General features: G+C 43.9%; 2 protein-coding genes and 1 long non-coding RNA gene across 7 annotated transcripts in view; 2 read left to right on the top strand and 1 right to left on the bottom strand.

Annotated features, from left to right (window-relative positions):
• Positions 1–11,313, top strand: part of amph (amphiphysin) — a 37,896-nt gene extending 26,583 nt beyond the window's left edge. For 2 of the 5 annotated variants that reach the window (XM_041992447.1, XM_041992444.1), the window contains exons 15-23: positions 2,197–2,424; positions 4,558–4,587; positions 5,054–5,095; positions 5,476–5,829; positions 6,993–7,037; positions 8,088–8,123; positions 9,549–9,737; positions 9,847–9,948; positions 10,076–11,313. In XM_041992447.1, the coding sequence (XP_041848381.1) occupies positions 2,197–2,424; positions 4,558–4,587; positions 5,054–5,095; positions 5,476–5,829; positions 6,993–7,037; positions 8,088–8,123; positions 9,549–9,737; positions 9,847–9,948; positions 10,076–10,180 (1,131 nt within the window). In that variant the 3' untranslated portion in view covers positions 10,181–11,313. The remainder of the gene's footprint in view (positions 1–2,196; positions 2,425–4,557; positions 4,588–5,053; positions 5,096–5,475; positions 5,830–6,992; positions 7,038–8,087; positions 8,124–9,548; positions 9,738–9,846; positions 9,949–10,075) is intronic. The other 3 variants (XM_041992448.1, XM_041992446.1, XM_041992449.1) reach the window with 2 other exon arrangements.
• Positions 78–14,771, bottom strand: LOC121644485. Its single transcript, XR_006011281.1, has 3 exons — positions 14,661–14,771; positions 13,022–13,025; positions 78–88 (listed from the first exon to the last, which is right to left on the bottom strand). It is a non-coding gene; the product is annotated as an uncharacterized LOC121644485 (long non-coding RNA).
• Positions 14,769–16,961, top strand: LOC121645026. The gene is made up of 6 exons (XM_041993298.1): positions 14,769–14,884; positions 15,041–15,232; positions 16,035–16,211; positions 16,526–16,547; positions 16,622–16,743; positions 16,814–16,961. The coding sequence occupies exons 1-6, from the start codon at positions 14,769–14,771 to the stop codon at positions 16,959–16,961; spliced, it is 777 nt and encodes a 258-aa protein (XP_041849232.1).
• Positions 16,962–19,694: the final 2,733 nt, after the last annotated feature.

Below are 19,694 nucleotides of genomic sequence, written 5' to 3' on the forward strand. Positions count from 1 at the left end.
TCCACCTGGTTCAGATGCTTCTCTTCTCCAACACACCCAGTATAAAAGAAAAATGCCCTCAACCCTTTCACTTTAAGTTCTTTGAAACCTTTTAACAAAACATTAACTTCAGCCACATGTGTTGAAGCAGAGAAACACTGATGACAGGCAGAATACATAAACAGTCCCATTTTGCTTGGAGACCATGTTCAGAGTAGTCCTGCATGTTACATGGTCCATGATGGAGATCCATGATTCAGAACAACTATATATAACCCTAACCACATATATATATATATATATATATATATATATATATATATATATATATATATATGTATGTATGTATGTGTGTGTGTGTATGTATGTATATATAAAATCCCTAAATTCTATGTTAACCCATTATTGTTTACACAAAAACATAACTATTTGACAAACATCTTGGATCCAAGATTTTTTTTATCCAAGGTTTATTCAAAGTTTGAAATTCAAGTAGCATTTTGAATACAAATCAGTGAATCTACCAAAACTAGATATGTTATGTCTAAAAGCCTGTTAGTCCTGGTGTACGCCACATTTGCTTTCTGGGAGTTTGTTCCAGACATGTGGAGCATAGAAGCTGAATGCAGCTTCTCCATGTCTGGTTCTGACTCTGGAACTGATAAGAAACTGGATCCAGATGACCTAAGGGTTCTGGTAGGTTCATTTGGGCGGCGTAGCTCAGTGGCAACCAAGGGTTGCTGGTTTGGTCCCGGCCCAGTTGAGCTCATGTTGAGGTGTCCCTGAGCAATATACCAAACCCCAAATTGCTCCTGATGGGTTGTGGTCATCGCCTTGCATGGTAGCTTCTGCCATCTGTGTGTGAATGTGTGTGTGAATGGGTAAATGTGACGTACATGTAAAACGCTCTATATAAGTACAGACCATTTATCATTCATACTGGGTCAAGAGGTCTCTGATTTATGTTGGTCCTAAACCATTCAGAGCTTTCTAGACCAGCAGCAGAACTTTAAAGTCTATCCTCTGATGGACCGGCAGCCAGTGTAAAGACCTCAGAGCTGGACTGATGTGGTCCACTTTCTTGGTCTTAGTGAGGACTGGAACAGCAGAGTTCTGGATCAGCTGCAGGTGTCTGACTGATGTTTTAGGTGGAACCTGTAAAAACTCTGTTACAATAATCAACCAACTAAAGATGGAAGCTGGACTAGTTTTTCCAGGTCCTGCTGAGACATCACATCTTTTACCCTTGATATGTTCTTAAGGTGATAGTAGGCTGACTTTGTGGTTCCCTACATGTGTTTCTCAAAGTTAGGGTCTGAGTCCATCACTACACCCAGATTTCTGGGCTGGTTGGTGGGTTTTAGGTGTATAGACTGAAGCTCCGTGGTGACCTTTAATCATTTCTCTTTGGCTCCAAAGACCATCACCGTAATTTAGTTTTTGTTTAACTGAAGAAAGTTCAGACACATCCAGTCATTAATTTCCTCAGTGCATTTACCAGGAGCCTGTACGGGGCCTCTGTCTCCTGGTGAGATTTTAATATATACCTGTGTGTCATCTGCGTAGCTATGGTAACTAATGTTATTCTTTATAACCTGTGCCAGTGGGAGCATGTAGATGTTAAAAAGAAGAGGCCCCAGTATGTAACCTTGGGGAACTCCACATGTAATTCTTGTCTGCACAGATGTAAATTTACCTACGGACACAAAGTACTTTCTGTTCACTAAATAAGTTTTGTTTGTTTTGTTTTAAGCAAAATATACCTTTGTCCCTCCATAAAGCAAAAGCTGGGTCAACAGGTAAGAATAGTTGTCACAAATGGGCATCAGCAGTGGAGGAGAGTTTAAATTCGCACCTGAAGTGTGTCCAGATTTTTATAGTGTTTAAAATGACTGGATTAGAAGTGTAAGGATAGGAGCTAACAGGGGCACGAATCAGAGATGCTAATGATACGCTGTCATATGACCGTGATTCCATCTGACACAAACTAGTTTTAGGGTGGTTATACCACATGAAACATTATTGGATATTAGAAGCCCAATAATATACTAAGAAATTGGGGAGTGCAAGATTGTCGCATTTTTTTGATCTTTGCAAAGTAAAGGGGTGACATTAATAGATCTGAACATGATCATACCTGGTGTGAATGAGGCATTAGGGGGAGGATGGATTAGGGGGAATCCATTTTTAATCATCCACTTTCCTGCTTTTCCCAAGCAGGGTGCAGAAGCTGGCTTCGTCGCTGACTGGTCTGCTGACTTTGGTTCAGTGCCAGCAAATGGAGATGCTTCAACAGCTAAACCTCCTGGTGCCCCTGAGCCTCCTGCTGCAGGGCTGGAAGGGGATCAGGGTGGGACTCAAGGCTGGCCCCAGGCTGAGGGTTTGCAGCCAGGTGAAGATACAACAACTACTCAAGACAGTGAGTCCACAGCAGCTGAAGATGAGGTTAGCAGCTGGGGATCTCAAACTAACCCTAACCTTCATCCCATTGAAACTAAGTTTGATGAAGACAAGACTGGGCAGGCAGAGACAGGCAGTGAAAGAATGGGACGGGAAGGCCGCAGGAAGTCTACACCAGGACTTATTTTCACCAATGAGTATGGTGACGAGATTGAGGACAGCACAGAAGACAGAGTGGACAAATGTTCCAGGTCTCTAGATGGGTCTGGATCTGAGTATGAGACTGCTGAAGAATGGGGTGATGTTGGTCAGGGGGGAGGTTGGATAAGTGCCGACGATGAACTGTCATATGATGATCGTCCCACAATAACCCTAACGCCCTCAGAGGAGTTAGGAGGTGGGGCTGAAAGTAGAGCAGCATATCATCCTCACACAGTAGAACCGCTTTCACCCCAGTCTGTTGGAGACGTCCCAGTTAATCCAGGAAAACAAACTGGCCTGAGATCAGATTATTCTGTAAATGAAGGAGAAAAAAGAGTTTGGTCTTCTGGAACAGAAACACTGGCTGAAACACAGGGTCCAGGTGCATTTGATTCAGATCCTTTTGCTGAAACACAGGGTTCAGGTGCGTTTGATTCAGACCCTTTTACTGAAACACAGGGTCCAGGTGCGTTTGATTCAGATCCTTTTACTGAAACACAGGGTCCAGGTGCGTTTGATTCAGACCCTTTGGCTGAAACACAGGGTCCAGGTGCATTTGATTCAGATCTTTTTACTGAAACACAGGGTCCAGGTGCATTTGATTCAGATCCTTTCACTGAAACACAGGGTCCAAGTGCGTTTGATTCAGATCTTTTTACTGAAACACAGGGTCCAAGTGCGTTTGATTCAGATCTTTTTACTGAAACACAGGGTCCAAGTGCGTTTGATTCAGATCTTTTTACTGAAACACAGGGTCCAGGTGCATTTGATTCAGATCCTTTCACTGAAACACAGGGTCCAAGTGCGTTTGATTCAGATCTTTTTACTGAAACACAGGGTCCGGGTGCGTTTGATTCAGATCTTTTTACTGAAACACAGGGTCCGGGTGCGTTTGATTCAGATCCTTTCACTGAAACACAGGGTCCAGGTGCGTTTGATTCAGATCCTTTGGCTGAAACACAGGGTCCAGGTGCGTTTGATTCAGATCCTTTTGCTGAAACACAGGGTTCAGGTGCGTTTGATTCAGATCCTTTTGCTGAAACACAGGGTCCAGGTGCGTTTGATTCAGATCCTTTTGCTGAAACACAGGGTTCAGGTGCGTTTGATTCAGGTCCTTTTGCTGAAACACAGGGTCCAGGTGCGTTTGATTCAGATCCTTTGGCTGAAATACAGGGTCCAGGTGCGTTTGATTCAGATCCTTTTGCTGAAACACAGGGTCCAGGTGCGTTTGATTCAGATCCTTTTGCTGAAACACAGGGTCCAGGTGCGTTTGATTCAGATCCTTTTGCTGAAACACAGGGTCCAGGTGCGTTTGACCCTTCAGATCAGGTGGCTGAAACCCAGTTTGGAGATAAAGGAGGTGGTTTTGAAGTTGATCCCTTTCCTCAGACTTCGAGGGAAGGAGGAGTTTTTGTTACTGGGGATGGAGGAAATGGGTGGGATGCAGATCCTTATGCCAACAGCTTCCCAGCAGCATCCTCAGGAGCTGGGGGTCCTGTTACCAATACTGCATCAAAGCAAGAAGTTAATGAGAGCCATGGCTTCAACTCTTCTGTCACTCAACCAAACTCCATGTGTGGAATGGCAGCAGGGGGAAATAATGAAGTTAACAAGCCTCGCGTTCACAAAGAACCAGAAAACTCAGACATGTCCGAAGATGAGGCTGCAAACCGGAGATTTGGAAAGTTGTACCAAGAGCTAGATACACAAAAGGAAGAGGTACCTACCTTCCACCTTCCTTCAGTATGATAGATTAGCATAGAGTAGATTAGATATCAATGAAGAAATCCTTTTCCTGTCTTCTGCCCTCACACAGACTCAGAAACAACCCCGGATCCCAGTCTGAGCTCCTCCCTCCTCTCCTGTCTTTTTACCTCATCTGTTTATTCCCCTCATACCTTTACTCATTTCATATTCAATCCAGTTTGTCATCTGAAGGCTTCTAATAAAGGTTTGTGTTTCTCAAATTTAACCTAGGTGGCTGGTGAATTCAATGGATTTTCACAGGTAATTTCTTTTTCAGTATACTTAGATTAATTGTTATGATAGTTATCTCTAATCCATACCACCCATTGAAATGTGCCTTTCTTAGGAGTGTTTCAGCGCTTCTGATCATAGTATTAGTCTTATCTTTTTGTTTCAAAGTTTCAGCCCAGATCAGGTCACAGGAAGTTTGTTTTGTTTCATTTTTCAAGTTAAATATTTTAAATTTCTATTATTTTCAGTAATATGATTTACTTTCTGAGACATTTCTGTGTGAGCAGCTATAAGTAAAAATATCATGAGCAGAAAGGGGTCATAGCAGAATGTAGACAGCAAGGCCAACACAGTCTCAGAAGATTTGATGTATGTAAACTGTCTCTCCTGTTTCCATTGCTAGTGTCATGATCTCTATATCACATCCTCAAAGGTATTTAGATTGTTGCCTTTTATCTATTGATGGAGCTCTTTTTCCCCACTTTCCCACTCGAAGGATGCTGCTGCCCCATCCTTTTTTGCTGATTTTGATAATATGGTAAGTTTTTGTTCATATTTATGTGACTGTTTTGATCTAGTTTGCCTTACAATGCATTTGGATATCTTTTAATATTTATTGTATTTAAGCAGAGCATCAAACATCTTATATAGTTTTGGTCTGTTTTCAGCTTTGCTTCATTGTGCTATCATAGTCTTCTGCATGTATACTGTAACTGTTCTTATACCATCTGTATTACAAGCAACAACTTGTCTTTAGGAAGTGTGAGATAGTTTATGACATTAATGGGTCATGGCAGGAAGACAAGAGTTGATTTTAGGCTAGGGTTACACTTACAATGGGCTTCTTGTATGGCTGTAGGGAATCACAGTGAATTATCTGTACTGCTCTAGAACTGATCAGATGTTTCTTTTCCAAAGAACAAAGTAAGCCATGAATCAAATGAATCTCCTGAAGCACCAGAGGCACAAATTCCTGGTCCTACAGAGATAGCTGAGTTGCAAAATAAACCTCAAGAGCCCTCTACTGGAGGAGAGGAGCATGAAAGCCAATCTGCCCCAGCTGGTGAGGACTCACTGATCCCACCTATGGAAAAAGAGATGGAGGAACCTCCATTCATTCCAGTTGATGAGGACTCGCTAATCTCACCTGTTGAAAAAGAGATGGAGGAAGCTCTATCTCTTTCAGCTGGTGAGGTCAAAGAACCTGAAGATCCTCCTGCTGATGAAGAGGAAGTAAAAAGCTCAGAGAGTCTGAAGGAGGAGAATGCACCTGTGAGTTGATGAACTCAGCAGTTCTACTGTTCAGTTGATGATTATGATGGAGTCAGTGTCATCATAATCATCAGTATCTTCATTATCAATATTTTCAATCATCAGTCCCTCATTTTCATCTTTATCATCTGTGATGGACTGGCGACCTGTCCAGGTGTTCCTGCCTCTCGCCTGTTAATTGCTGGGATAGGCTCCAGCTTCTCTGCGACCCCTAATTGGTTTAAGTGGTACAAAAAAATAAATAAATAAATCATCTGTTCTTAATGGAACAATATTGTTACAGCTTAGAGCATTAAGTCTGGAGATGGCCAAGGGGTAAAAAGAATTTTTCCACTGTGCAGCTCGAGAACCACATGCCCATTATGTAAGAATACTGTCCACTGTGCAGCGGTAGAAGGACACCAGTAGTTTCTCTGGGATGTTGCTCTTCTTAGGAACTCTTAGGAAGTAGTCTTCTTAGTGAGCTAGGCACTGTGCACCCCCCAGGTCAGGTTATTACAGACACCTAGGAAGTGGAAGTCTGAGACCCTTTCTACACAGACCCCGTTGACGGTGAAAGGCTGGATGCTGTTTTTCTGTCGGAAATCCACCATGATCTCCTTAGTTAGCCACTCCACATCATTCCTGTAGGCCAGTGGTTGGCAACTGGCAGCCCACAGGCCAAAACTGGCATTCATGAAAATGGTGAAAGTGGAGAAACTCCCTTGTCACACTTCTCTCACTATAAAGTATAGCTGGCTATAAGCAGAGCTTGTCTGACAGACAGTCTATAAAACTAGAAGTAATACTAACACACACTTAGGAATACTTTGCTTAAATGGAGAGCACTGAGCCACTGCATCAGTAGGTGCTGCTGTCTATTCATTATCATCAGTACCTACATCATTATCAGTGTCTTCATCATCAATAGCATGATCATCAGTATCTTCATCATCACTGTAGCCTTCATTATCATCAGTATCTTCATCATCACTGCAGCCTTCATTATCATCAGTATCTTCATCATCACTGTAACCTTCATTATCATCAGTATGTTTGTCATCACAGTGATTAGCAGCACCCTCATCATCATCATCATATTCAAATGTTAATTTCTGCTGCTTAATACTTGCCAGTAAGTTTGTTAGTGTCATCCTGATGGTAATTGAATTTTCTGTCCAAAGGCTTTAGTTGGAAGTCAAGACTCTGAGAGGGCAGAGCTTGGTGAGGTATGATTCTTTATTGTTGTCTTCTGTATTTTTTTCCCCCCCAAAAATGACAATTTTTATATTTTATGCCATGCAAAGAAGCAGCAGCTCTACGAGCAAGCTCTCCACTCTAACCCTAAGATTTACTTCAGCTGCTTATATCTGCAATCTTATTATTACCCAAATCTCATGACCATAGACAAGGGTTGGAATAAAGATGGGCCAGCTCTGCTCCCTCTTTACATTACTCTTGATAAAATACCAGTCATACTGCCAGTCTCTTGTTCAAATTTGCCATCACTCGTGAACAAGATCCTGAGATACTTGAAATTCCTGCACATAAAACCGAGATGCTTCTCTAACTTAGAGGTTGCAATCCATCTTTTTTGTTGAGAACCAGAGTCTCAGATTTAGAGGAGCTGATTTTCACCCTGGCAACTTCACACTCAGTTGTAAACTGATCCAGTGTGTGGATGAGGAACAGTAACGTATCATGTGCAGAAAGCAGGGATAAAATCCTGAAGTGAATCTGAGACAAGTCTCTTCACAGAGCTTCTTTTCCAACACTCTGGAATAAACTTTCTTGGGGAAGCTGAGTAGTGTGAGCGCTCTTGAATTAAGCACACTCATGGAGACTACCATCATGGTCTGCCACATCATTCAGCATATGGAGGTGAATCTTAGCTGTCCCAGGTGCCTTTCTATCACAAAGGTTTCGAACTACCTTGCCAACCTCTGTCAGTGTTATGGGAACATCCTTCTTTAATTCCTCCTATTCTGCTTCCTCTATGGAAGACATGTGGGCTGAATTAAGGAGACCTTCACAGTCCTGTTTCCAGTCCTCAACAATATTCCCAAATTAGGTTAGTAGTTTTCAACCAAGACCAAACAAAACCAGGGAAAGGCCCTACGTACCCTTCTTCAGCTGCCACAAAAGCCAAAAGCAAAGTTCTTTTGGGTGACTTTGCCAAACCCCTCCCATGTCCAGCATGGTTTCTTATGAACACTTTGCCAGCAGTGTTCATTTAAAATAATGTTAAACAACTTTAACAATTATCCCTCTGTCAACAGATTCCTCATCCTGAAGAGACCAAAACATCTTTAACGGTAACTATAAAAAGTATATAAATCATAACAAAACTGATCCTAGATTAATTTATATATATGTATGTACACACACACACACATAAATGTATATATATATATATATATATATATACATATGTATACACACACATATACATATGTATACACACACACACGTGTGTATATATATATATATATATATATATGTATAACTGCTTCTAGAAACCTAATTTATGCTATTCTTCACCTTCGTCAGGGTCTTGAAAGGGGCATGGGAGTTTGCCCAACCAGTGTACATTATTTTTTTCGGACTAGGGAAAAGGCGTTTGACCATGTTCCCCAGGGCACTTCTTTCAGGGGTTCACTGGCTTATACTGGTCCCTGTACAACCGGTGCCAGAGCTTGGTTCACATAATCAGCTGTTAGTCAGATTGATTTCCAGTGAGGGTTGGACTGGGTCTCTGCTATTTGCAGATGATGTGGTTCTGTTGGCTTCGTCGGTCCGTGATCTTCAGCTCTCACTGGAGTGATTCGCAGCCGAGAGTGAAGCTGCTGAGATGAGAATCAGCACCTCCAATTCCGAGACCATGGTTCTCAGCTGGAGAAGGGTGGAGTGCCTTCTCCAGGTCGGCAATAGGGTCCTGCCCCAAGTGGAGGAGTTCACGTATCTCGGGGTCTTGTTCACAAGTGAGGGAAGGATGGCGCTGGAGATAGACAGGTGGATCGGTGCAGCGTCTGCAGTGATGTGGACTCTGCATCGGTCTGTCGTGGTGAAGAAGGAGCTGAGCCAAAAGGCAAAGCTCTGGATTTACTGGTCTATCTACGTTCCTACCTTCACCTATGGTCACGAGCTGTGGGTAGTGACCGAAAGAACAAGACCGCGAATACAAGCGGCCGAAATGAGTTTCCTCCGCAGGGTGGCCGGGCTCTCCCTTAGAGATAGGGTGAGAAGCTCGGTGATCCGGGAGGGGCTCAGAGTAGAGTCGCTGCTCCTCCACATCGAGAGGAGCCAGATGAGATGGCTCGGGAATCTGGTCAGGATGCCTCCTGGATGCCTACCTGGTGAGGTGTTCCGGGCACATCCCACTGGAAATAGGCCCCGGGGAAGACCCAAGACACGCTGGGTGGACTACATCTTTTGGCTGGCCTGGTAATGACCCAGGATCCCCTTGGCAGGCTGGCAAATGTGACCAGGGAAAGGGAAGTCTGGGCTTCCCTGCTTAGGCACAGTGAACATTTTCACTCTGCCATTACATAGATGAACAGTTATTTCACCTAAGACTTTTATTTCTAAATATACTTTTAGCCACAGATCACCTATTTGAGTTTTTTTTCTCTGTAAAATTGAGACTTGAATCATATCAAAATGTGGTCAGTGAATTCAGATTAATTTTTCTGTTATATGTCAGCTATATTTATCAGTCAAATGGGGACTTCTGTCTGCAGGAGAACATGCCCATACCTTCTGTTGTGATTGAACCTGCCTCGAGTAATGAAGGCGATGATGATCGGGATGGTGACATCATATCTCCTACCACCATCAGTGACAATGGTGTGGCAACTGAAAGCCAAAGCATCAAACATATGACTCCATCAGGGGGAGTTTCAGGACTTCCTGTTGACTTTCTTTACAAGGTTGGGCTCATTGCTGAAACAATTATTCAAAGCAGCTAATTCAAGTTTAATTTCACATATTCGCTTGTGTGCTGATGGATGTAATGCAGACATTTTTTTTATCTTGTAGGTGGAGACCATGCATGACTTTGAGGCTGCAAATTCAGACGAGCTTGAACTAAAGAGAGGTGATGTTGTTTTGGTGGTTCCCACAGCTTCAGTGGAGGATCAGGTGAGTACACTTTGTGGCATGTAAAAGTTTAATAATTAGAAGTCATGGATCTTATGCAGAAAGTGACTTTAATCTGATTAAGTATTTTATGCTTTTGATGCCATATTAATTTTACATTTTGTCTCAGGATGCTGGCTGGCTTACAGGGATGAAAGAAAGTGATTGGTTAACCCTAGGAATTAGTGCTCAAAGAGGACTTTTCCCTGAAAACTTTACCCAGCGTTTGGAGTGAGAAGTTCTTTTGGTGGAAGACAAAAATATGTGTAATATGATGTAATCTGTGTAAGCAATGCAGTCAGCATGTAGCCAACCCATTTGCAACCTGTTGCAACTGCATATGACAACATGACACCTTGGTGACAAATAAATTCTGCTAAAAGTCATTGTAATACTGCTGGATTTCCTGCATATCTGATTAATAAATCAAAATAAACATGATGTGAAGTTTTGTTTCAATGAAAAAAGATATATGGTTGATTGGAACGTTTGCAATCTCTACACATTAACTTAGGAAGAGATTTGAGTTGTTTGAAAAGAAACAAACCAACTCCAAATAAGGCTAAATGTACTTTACACCCTCGATGTCAAAGGTCCCCAACCCTGGTCCTCCAGGCCCACAGTCCTGCAGGTCTCAGATGTCTCCCTGCTCATTAGCAGACTTGTGCAGCACTTGTCAGAGAACAGTTTAATTTGAATCTGATGTGTTACAGCAGGGAGACATCTAAGACCTACGAGATAGTGGGCCTGGAGGACCTGGGTTGGGGACCTCTGCTCTATGTTGTAATGATCATGTTGCTTTGTTGTGGAATATACCAGAAACTGTAGTGCTGTGTTGTATTTATTTAAGTGTTGTTGAGTGTAACATCAAACATGTGAATTTATTGGTTTTCAGACCATTACTGTTAATCTCAAGTCATTGTTAATGCTTTCTGTACCATTACTGAGTAAGGTTGATGATAGGTCTTTGTGTGAAAAGTATTTCTTTCTTTTAAAGAATATTAATAATTCTTTCACTTTCACTTTAAAAAATGTAGTGCACACCTAGCATGAAACTTAAAATATTTAAGGAATTTACTATCTCAAGCTGATAAAGAATATCTCCAAAAGGGAAAATGTCTGAGCCAATCAAAATGTCTTAAACCTAGCCCTCTATTTTTATTTGAAGTGAATGGATGGAATGTTTGTTGAACCCAATATGCAATGTATGTTATTAAACACAAAGGTACACATTCTAGACTGTACTGTGACTCTTAAAACAGAACATGATTTAATTTGTTCGCAAATCAGTGTTAGTGAAGACCATCTACGTGATATAAATGCTATAAAAACCTGTGTGAATACAAATAAATATGTCTTCATAAGGTCCAAGCTATGAAAGTTTTGTTACTAAGAAAAACATGTCTTGTGGATTGGAGTTTATCTTGCTGACTCCCCATGAATAAGCCCATTAAGTACGGAGTCAAAGGTAATGCATAGGTTGTTGCATTCTGTTTTATTTTGCTGCTCGTTAGCTCGCCTGGTTCTCATTGTTAATTCACTCCACCTGCATCTCATTAATTGTGTTCCTGTTATGTACCCCATGGTTTAAGTCAGTGTTTGTCAGATCCTTGTGGTATTTCCCTGTTGTGTGGTCCTTGAGTTTCTTGGTTCTTTCATTAAAACTTAGACTTGAGACTGCATGAGTCTCCCTCCTCCCAGCCTGAGTCCTGCTATTGGGTCCTCACCTTCACTGCACCGTAACAGAACGATCTGACCACCATGCCCAGCAGACCTAGTTAGTTATGATGACACATTTATGGAGATGCACCTTACCACCAAGGCTTATTACAACAGCATGGCTGGACCGTATCCCAAACTGGTCCAGATAACAGTAGAGAATTGTTGTTCTGGTAACTGCCAAACTTTGGTACCTTGACCTTCCAGGTGCTCCTGACATGTTTGCTGACGCCAAAAAGGGCATGCTTTGCCTGGGGTCAGTCAATCGTCCAGTCCAAGGTTCATCCGTGTCCCAGTTGTCTGGCTTACACCACTGCCCACGCCTTCGGTGTCACCTCCAGCACCTCAGTGTCCCATGCCGGTGCCCAGATCCCGTCCAGCGCTTCAGCCGGCCACGCCACCTGCATTACAGCCCTCCGGACTGTCCTCCAGAGGCCAGTCTCTCCCTCACCCAATAAAGGCCCTGTCGAGGTTACTCACACCCCAGAGCGTGTCTCATGGCCAATTGGGTTTGTAAAGAAAACAAAATGGAAGTTCTGTCACCGAGGCAGCAGAATGTAATTCACAGTCAATGTTTTTGTGTTGGACATTCCTCTCCCTCATTCATCTCTCATCTGGGCTGTTAAAATGGGGAAGACATTACATACAAACATTACTTTTTTTGTTATATTTAAATTATCTTTATAATTAAATAAAATATGGCTTTAATAATTTAGTGACACACCTAAAGGGTGCCAGCAGATTTCCCCCCCTCTCATCATAAGCCCCAAAAGGGCTTGGAGGTTATGATATTGTACAGGAGTTTTAACCACAATGTTACAGTGGAGATCCCTCTTTAAGCTTGCTGTAGCTAAGTGGTGATGACCTAAGTGGTGATGACCCTAAACTTGGGTCAGCAGTGTGCTTGGAGGCCCCACCTCCAGGCACACAGACACCAAGGAATGAGAGCTTGGGGTTGAAATATAAAATGTTTTTTTTTTCAGGGTTTTTTTTGGGGGGGGTGGGGGGGGGTGGGGGTTCAATCAATCAATCAGTCTTTATTTATGGAGCACTTTTCATACATAAATGCAACCCAAAGTGCTTTCCATGGTTAAAACAATACCCCCCCCCCCCCCCCCACACACACACAAGCCCCTCCCTCCCCGCGTCCTCTCACATACCAGTATGTACAAGCAAGCATACACATACACACACATATACTTGCACATAATAAAAGACTAATGTGAGGTTGAGCACAGATGAGCCAGGTAAGGAAACACTATCACAGGGAGCCGTCTGCACCGGGAGCTGCTCACAGGCCACGACCGCCAGGACACCAACCCAGGGCACACGGCCAAGTGAGAGGCACAGGAGCCACCCAACTAGACTGAGAACCCGCAGGACAGAGCCGCAGCAGCCACAGCCGATGAAAGCCCCCGGTGCAGAAAGCCCCCTCCGAGGAAACACTGGAGAAATAACCTAAAAATATTATTAATAGAATAAAAGCATAGAATAAATAACAAATGGGTTAACATAGAAAAATAAATAGGCTAGGGGAATAAAATAAATAAAAATAAAATGAATAAATATAAAGTAAAAGCTAAATTAAAAAGGTGGGTCTTGAGCCTGCTCTTAAAAACATTAACGTTCTCTGCAGCCCTGAGCTCCTCTGGCAGGCTGTTCCACAGACGAGGACCATACCACTGGAAAGCTGCCTCTCCGTGAGTATGTGTCCTGACTTTAGGTACAGTCAGGAGGCCAGTACCGGAAGACCTCAGGGGCCGCGAGGGTTCATAAGGTAAAAGCAAATCTGAAAGATAAGAAGGCCCAAGACCATTAAGACATTTAAAAACCAATAAGAGAACCTTAAAATTGATCCTGAAACACACGGGGAGCCAATGCAGTGATTCTGAAACCGGTGCAATGTGGGCCTGCCCTCTGGTCTTCGTCAGCACACGAGCAGCTGAGTTCTGTAGACTCATGTGGCCCCGCAGAATCCACTTTGTGGTGAAAAGGACCCCAGGGGTCCCTAGCGAAAAATTGATCGGTGGTTAGGGCTCTTCACGGTGTGGGCCCTCGAAGGGCCCCTCCGTAAGGTCCGGAATGTGAAAAAATTTTCAGCTAGGGCCTACGGTTTTGGCACCAGGGGTCGCCAAAGTTGGCCAAAATGGCGACTTTGCAGGGCCATGGCTCGGTGCAGGAGGGGACATTTTGGATGGGGACAGCGCCATTGGGCATTGCTGGTGTGAGTTTGGCCCCAGTCACCGTTGGTCTGGGGATCCCAAAAGGGCCCCAAGAGGTGGTGGAGAATGTGCAAAAATGGGGGCCCCACAGGCCTTTGTTCGGGAGCTAGGGGGCGCCAACCTTTTGCCAGAGCGCAAATTTGCGGGCCCCGTAGCTCGGTGGGGGAGTTGAGTTTGTGGATGGGGCAAGTGTTTTCGGACAGTGGCCCAGGGGTCCTCTGTGGCCCTGGCCTTGGCCGTGGCCCCGGGGCCAAGATGGTGACTCTAAAATTGGGGTCGGCAGAACCTCAGTGGAGGGGCCTGGGGCCGTGGGGTCCCGGGCCATGGTAGTGCCCCCCAAGGGGGTTGAGAATGGACAGGACCCGGGGCCCCGCTGACCTCGAGCCGGGTGACAGGGTGCGCCAAATCTGTCTAGAGCCCACCTTTTGGGGGGCCATAGCTTGGTGCAAGAGGGCAGTCGAGGCCCATGGTCAATGACTTTGGGCTCGAGGGGCCCCCACATGAAGACCTGTGAGGAAGGGGTGCCGTCCTGGGAACGAGTGCGTCTCAGTCCCCGCGTGGTGAGAAGACTTCAGAAGAGTCAAATGATGTGACTGAGCAGCCAGGGTGGGGGATGGGCGATGTGTTCCAGATTTGAATCTATATGAATGGGGTGCTAGATAGATACAAATCTGGGTGCAGAGTTAGGGGCCGGGGGATGGGCAGTGGCTCAGGCACCCTCCCACACCACCCCATTAGTCTCCGCCATGTTGCAGTTAAGCCCAATGGAGTGACCGGTCTGACCTCCAACCAGCAGGTGGCGCATCTGCGTAACCTCTCTGCAGGCAGGTGGGGTCACATCCTGGTGCAAGGAAGCACTTCCTCTGTCACTCAGCCGAGCACATGTTCAGCCAAAGGCAGCAAATCAGGCAGCAGGTCAGGAGCCGAAGACGCAGAACACGCCACACCACTGCCTCCAACATTCCTTCCACCACGGGCAACAAGTTTGAGTGTGCTGTGTACACCGTGCAAGGTGAGTTTTTGTCCTATTTTCATGTTCCGCCTGTATTTTTGAGTGCCACCTAGCTACTTTGCTAGCTAGCGTGCCTGCTGCATAAATCCAAATGTGGAAAAATTCCAGATTTGAATTTATAGGTTAAGTGCACCTTGCACAGGACGCGCACGGAGGGCACTCTGGACAAAGCAGGCATGGAACTGGTTGATGTGGTTGCTGTGCCGGGTGACGGAGGCAAGGACTGCGGCGACAGCGACGCCACCGATCCAGTGCCCCCCAGCTTGCCTTCTCCAAACTCAGGAGGCCAGCTTGGAAGAGGGAAAGGAGGAACTCGGACCACCTGTCCTCCAACGTGAGACCAGCCTGTTGCCGAAGCTGCTTAGGGCCTCAGCCAAGGCCCCAGCCAAGGCTCCCGATGACGACCTGGTTAAGGATGAGAAGTCCTCCAAAGAAACCCAAGTTCAAGCCTCAGAGGACCGCCCTCCACTTGGCTCGGGTTGTGACTCAGAACAGGGCCCGCAGGTTACTCCTCGGCGACCAAGGACCCCAGTCCCCTGGAGTCGCAAAGAGGAGGAGGAAGAGGAGGGCCTTTCTGGGAGCCAGCACCACTAAATTCCTGCGCTACTGCACATTGTTTACTCTCTCCCTTTTCTTTATTTTATTTTTGTATTATTAGTCTTTTTTTAAAACATGTTTTTAGGGGAGAATGACTGAAAGAAAACAAACTTGTTCTTTGTAAGGCAGGGTGGATGGCGCCTGCATGCCCACACCCGTGCATGTTGGGCATGTTCAAAAATGCCAACAATTAAAAAAAGGTTCATAAATAGCTGGACATGTCTTGTATTTTTGTACATTTTGTTGTTAAAAGTGGAAGTTGTGGATTTGGATGGCAGTCAAATAGATTGAAATGTGGAAGGATCTGTCTCTCCATTGACTTTGCATGGGAGAGAGGGACGGGGCCCAGATTCTTTGTAATTTTTTAGACTTTTAGTCCTTTTTTGTTTTATTTCCATGTTTTTTCAGGTAGAATAGCTGAAAAAATAAAAAAAAAAGATATATATATTTCTTGGTTTATAATTCACTGGATGGTGGCTCGTATTTTTCTATTAGACCTCTGACCGACAGGGGTTGCCGCTGACGCATCTCCTTTCCAGCAAATGGAGCGAGCTGTTAAAACCGGAAGTGAGAGAAAGTGACACATTGCACACGGAAGAGCAGCAGCACACAGACAATGAGCAGCACGTGGATGAGAAGCAGCACACGGAGGAGTGGAAGCTTGGGAGAAGGAAGGTGATGGACCAAAGGAAAGGAAAAAGTCATTGTGGACAGAGGTAAGTTTTGGAGAATTTTGGCTTGGTGTGTTGGTTGTTGACGGGCCTGCTGGCTCCAAAGACCATGGGCTAGCTTGCGAGCTAGCTCGGTGACTTCTCGATTGTTGATGGGCCTGCTGGCTCCGAGGACCACGGGCTAGCGAGCTAGCTAGCTGGCTGTTGAATAGATGTAAATCTGGAAGCTTCCAGAATTGGATCTATTTAATGGAAGCTGTTGAATAGATGTAAATCTGAGTATAATAAATTGAATTCTGGCCCAGTGAACAAATTGCAACCTCAGTGTTTTTATAAAATGTTTTCACTTTCATCCACAGTTGTAGAACAGCACCAGGGATGGTAAGTGTGCAGAACATTCTTTAGGACCTCCTGCTAGGCTTCCCTCCTGATTTTGTGTGGTCCCACCCCACCAGCTGGAGAAGCTTTGTGGGATGTGTTTCCACCGCTATTCAAACCTCAGGCATCACCTCCGCATTACCCACTATGTGCCCAACAAGGAGGAGTTGGCGCTCCTGATAAAGTGGGGCAATGCCAGGTAAGTGGCTCAGCATCTCCTCACCCTCTGACCATGCATGCCACCTCCTGACAAGTCTTGTGTCTCGCAGGACAACCTCCAAGCTCCAGTGCCCGATCTGCAAAAAGGGCAACATGTGCCGGCTGGACAAGCACTTGGAGGCCTTCCATCACATCCCCTTAGCTGACAAGAGGGCCCGGTTTGTGGTGAGAGCGTACGGGTGGCGCCTGTCCCCATGAGGAGACCGGCGGGGTACGGTCCATCCCGCGGACAGCCCCCCGTCCCGGACGCGGTGCTGTCTGTTGACGACAGCCGGCATCCCGGCCGCGTCGAACTTCAGTCCACGGTATGGTGGACGTCATGGTGCTCTGGATGAGCTAGTTGTATGTTTTTTTTAAGTATAATACCAAATAGTAAGGTTAAGATAAAAGAAAATATGAAAAAAACGAGAAATAAATTCAAATAAATGTCAAAGAAAATTCGTAAAAAAGATGAAAAAGCAGAAAAAAAACGTGCCTTCCGCGACGTTTCGACCCAGTTGGGTCTTCTTCAGGCAAATAGGCACGAAAAAAACAAGTTGGACGAGTCTCCAATTGATCAGTCTGGATCTGTGGGCTCTCTCAGCGAGAATGAGAGGAGGAGAGAAGCGTGCTGCAGCAGTGCACTCTTAGGCCCGCCCCTTTGTTCCCTTGCTCCCGAACTTTCGAACTCCCAATAATTTTTAATGCCACCCTAAAAACAGCGAAATAGGAATGATAATTAAATGAAAATTAAATAAAAAGAGCTGGAAGAATATTTTTAACAGGTCCCAATCATGAGAATAAATTAAATATATTTTTTTCTTTTTTTATGTGTTTTTGTATGAATGTATTTATGTAGCTAAATGAATTTATAAATTTTTAATAGTTATTGTAAATGAAATCAAAAGAGCTGGAAGAATATTTTTTTAAAAAGGTCCCAATCATGAGAATAAATTAAATGTATTTTTTAATATTTTTATGTATTTTTGTATGAATGTATTTATGTAGCTAAATGAATTTGTAATTGTAAAACAAAAATTCAAAGTTCTGTGGGGTTGAGGTTATCGCGAGGGACGGGTAATGGTTAGAACATCAAGGTTTTGGACTGCGCCATCCCGAAGGGTCAGGGAAAGAGGAAAGAGCTCCCACCACCAAGAAGGTGGTAGGAGTAGTGCACTGTCCTCGAAACTGGCTCTGAGCCTAGGGAGGGGCCAGTCACCACCAAGCACGCCCTGAGCCATGATTGGCCTTCCAACATTGGCTCACTGTCCCGAACTTGGGCTCTATGGCCTATGAAAATTGGGCTCTCACGTCCCTACAAAGTGACCCCAATTCCGAATGAATTTTTGTTTTTATATACCCATTTTGGTTTAACACTCTTGCCCTATTGTTGCAACGTTTCGGATTCTATTTGTCCTTCATCAGGCAAAGGCAGAGTGTGTATTTCCATTTTAGTTTTTCAGTTATTTTCCATTTTTCCTTGTGTTCATTGACATTTTTGTACTGTTTTTTCTTTTCTCTCCATGTTCTTTCTTTGAAGTTTTCCTTGTGTTCTTTCTGTTTCAGTTCCGTTCTTGTCCTTTGTTTTTCTGTTTCAGTTCTGTTCCTGTCCTTTGTTTTTCTGTTTCAGTTCTGTTCTTGTCCTTTGTTTTTCTGTTTCAGTTCTGTTCTTGTCCTTTGTTTTTCTGTTTGTTTTTCCTTTTGTGATTATAATTTAGGTCCCTTGGGGTTAGGTTTAGGGAAAAAATCCCGGGCTGGGTTAGGGGTTAGGGGGTTAGGGGTTAGGGTCAGGAACATGGAAATGAACGTGACCCCGCGAAGGGCCAGGAAAAGCACGGGCCATCCCTCTAGGAGGTCTCCGTCCCCAGGCCCCCTCCCCGTATTTCTGACGCCTGCCGTGGTGGACAACAGTCCACCCATCACGGGCAGTAGCCATTCAGTGTAAATTTTTTAGCTTTTTTTTATTTTTTTAAGATTTTATGTCTCTTTTGTTTTTTCTGTAGTTTTTCGGCTTTGTTATATAATCAATAACGTATAGACAGATAATTTCAGGTATGAATTGTATGATATATTTTTTTAAAGAAAAAACAAAAATATGAAAAAAATAAAAATATGAAAAAAATAAAAATAAAAGCGTTCAGCTCTATAGCCTTAAATTAGGCTTTTAAACAAATAAATGAACAAATAAATATGTGTGCCCGTCAGCGACGTTTCGATCCTGACTGGATCTTCTTCAGGCCTAGGCACACTGAGTAAAAACAAAATGCTTTTAATGACTTGCAATCTGTTGGAGATGTTGCCTGTCCGAAAGTCAAGGCAAGAATGAGGAGCAATGCAGCAGGGCAGCTGCTTTTATATGCTAGCCCCGCCCACCTGCAGTTCGTGGATCCTTTGGGTGGATGGACACTTTGTGTTTTTAATCAAAAATTGTAATTTTAATCCCAATTTGTTGTTGTAAATGAATTAGTAATGCATTTTAAGAGGTTTTTTTTAAATATTTTTTAGAAATTGGCTTTTTTTGAAGAAATTGTCCTTGCTTTTTAAACCATAATGCATTGTTTTTAATCACATGTAAAGCTTTCAATGTTGTCCCTTTTGAAGCATATTTTGATGTAATTTTAAATGGTTTTGTGGATTTTTAATCTGTTTTTAATTTTTGTTTTAAAATAAATGAATTTCTGATGTTCCCAAATTTTTTTATCTTAGAGTCCATATGAATTATGATTAAGTGTCAAGGGCCATGATAGGTTAGGGTTAGGGTGTAGAATGCGGTTTGGGTTTTAGGTCCAGAAAACTTTGGGGGTTAGATTAGGATTAGGCATTAAGGCCAATGACTGGTTAGGGTTAGGATATAGATCCTGACTGGTTAGGGTTAGGGGAGTGAACCGGGTTAGGCGTCAAGATGTATGGGAGTTATAAGTGAGTGTGGGAATCAACTAACTCTAAAATCAC

Source organism: Melanotaenia boesemani, chromosome 8, assembly GCF_017639745.1.
Source record: "Melanotaenia boesemani isolate fMelBoe1 chromosome 8, fMelBoe1.pri, whole genome shotgun sequence".
NCBI lineage: Eukaryota > Metazoa > Chordata > Actinopteri > Atheriniformes > Melanotaeniidae > Melanotaenia > Melanotaenia boesemani.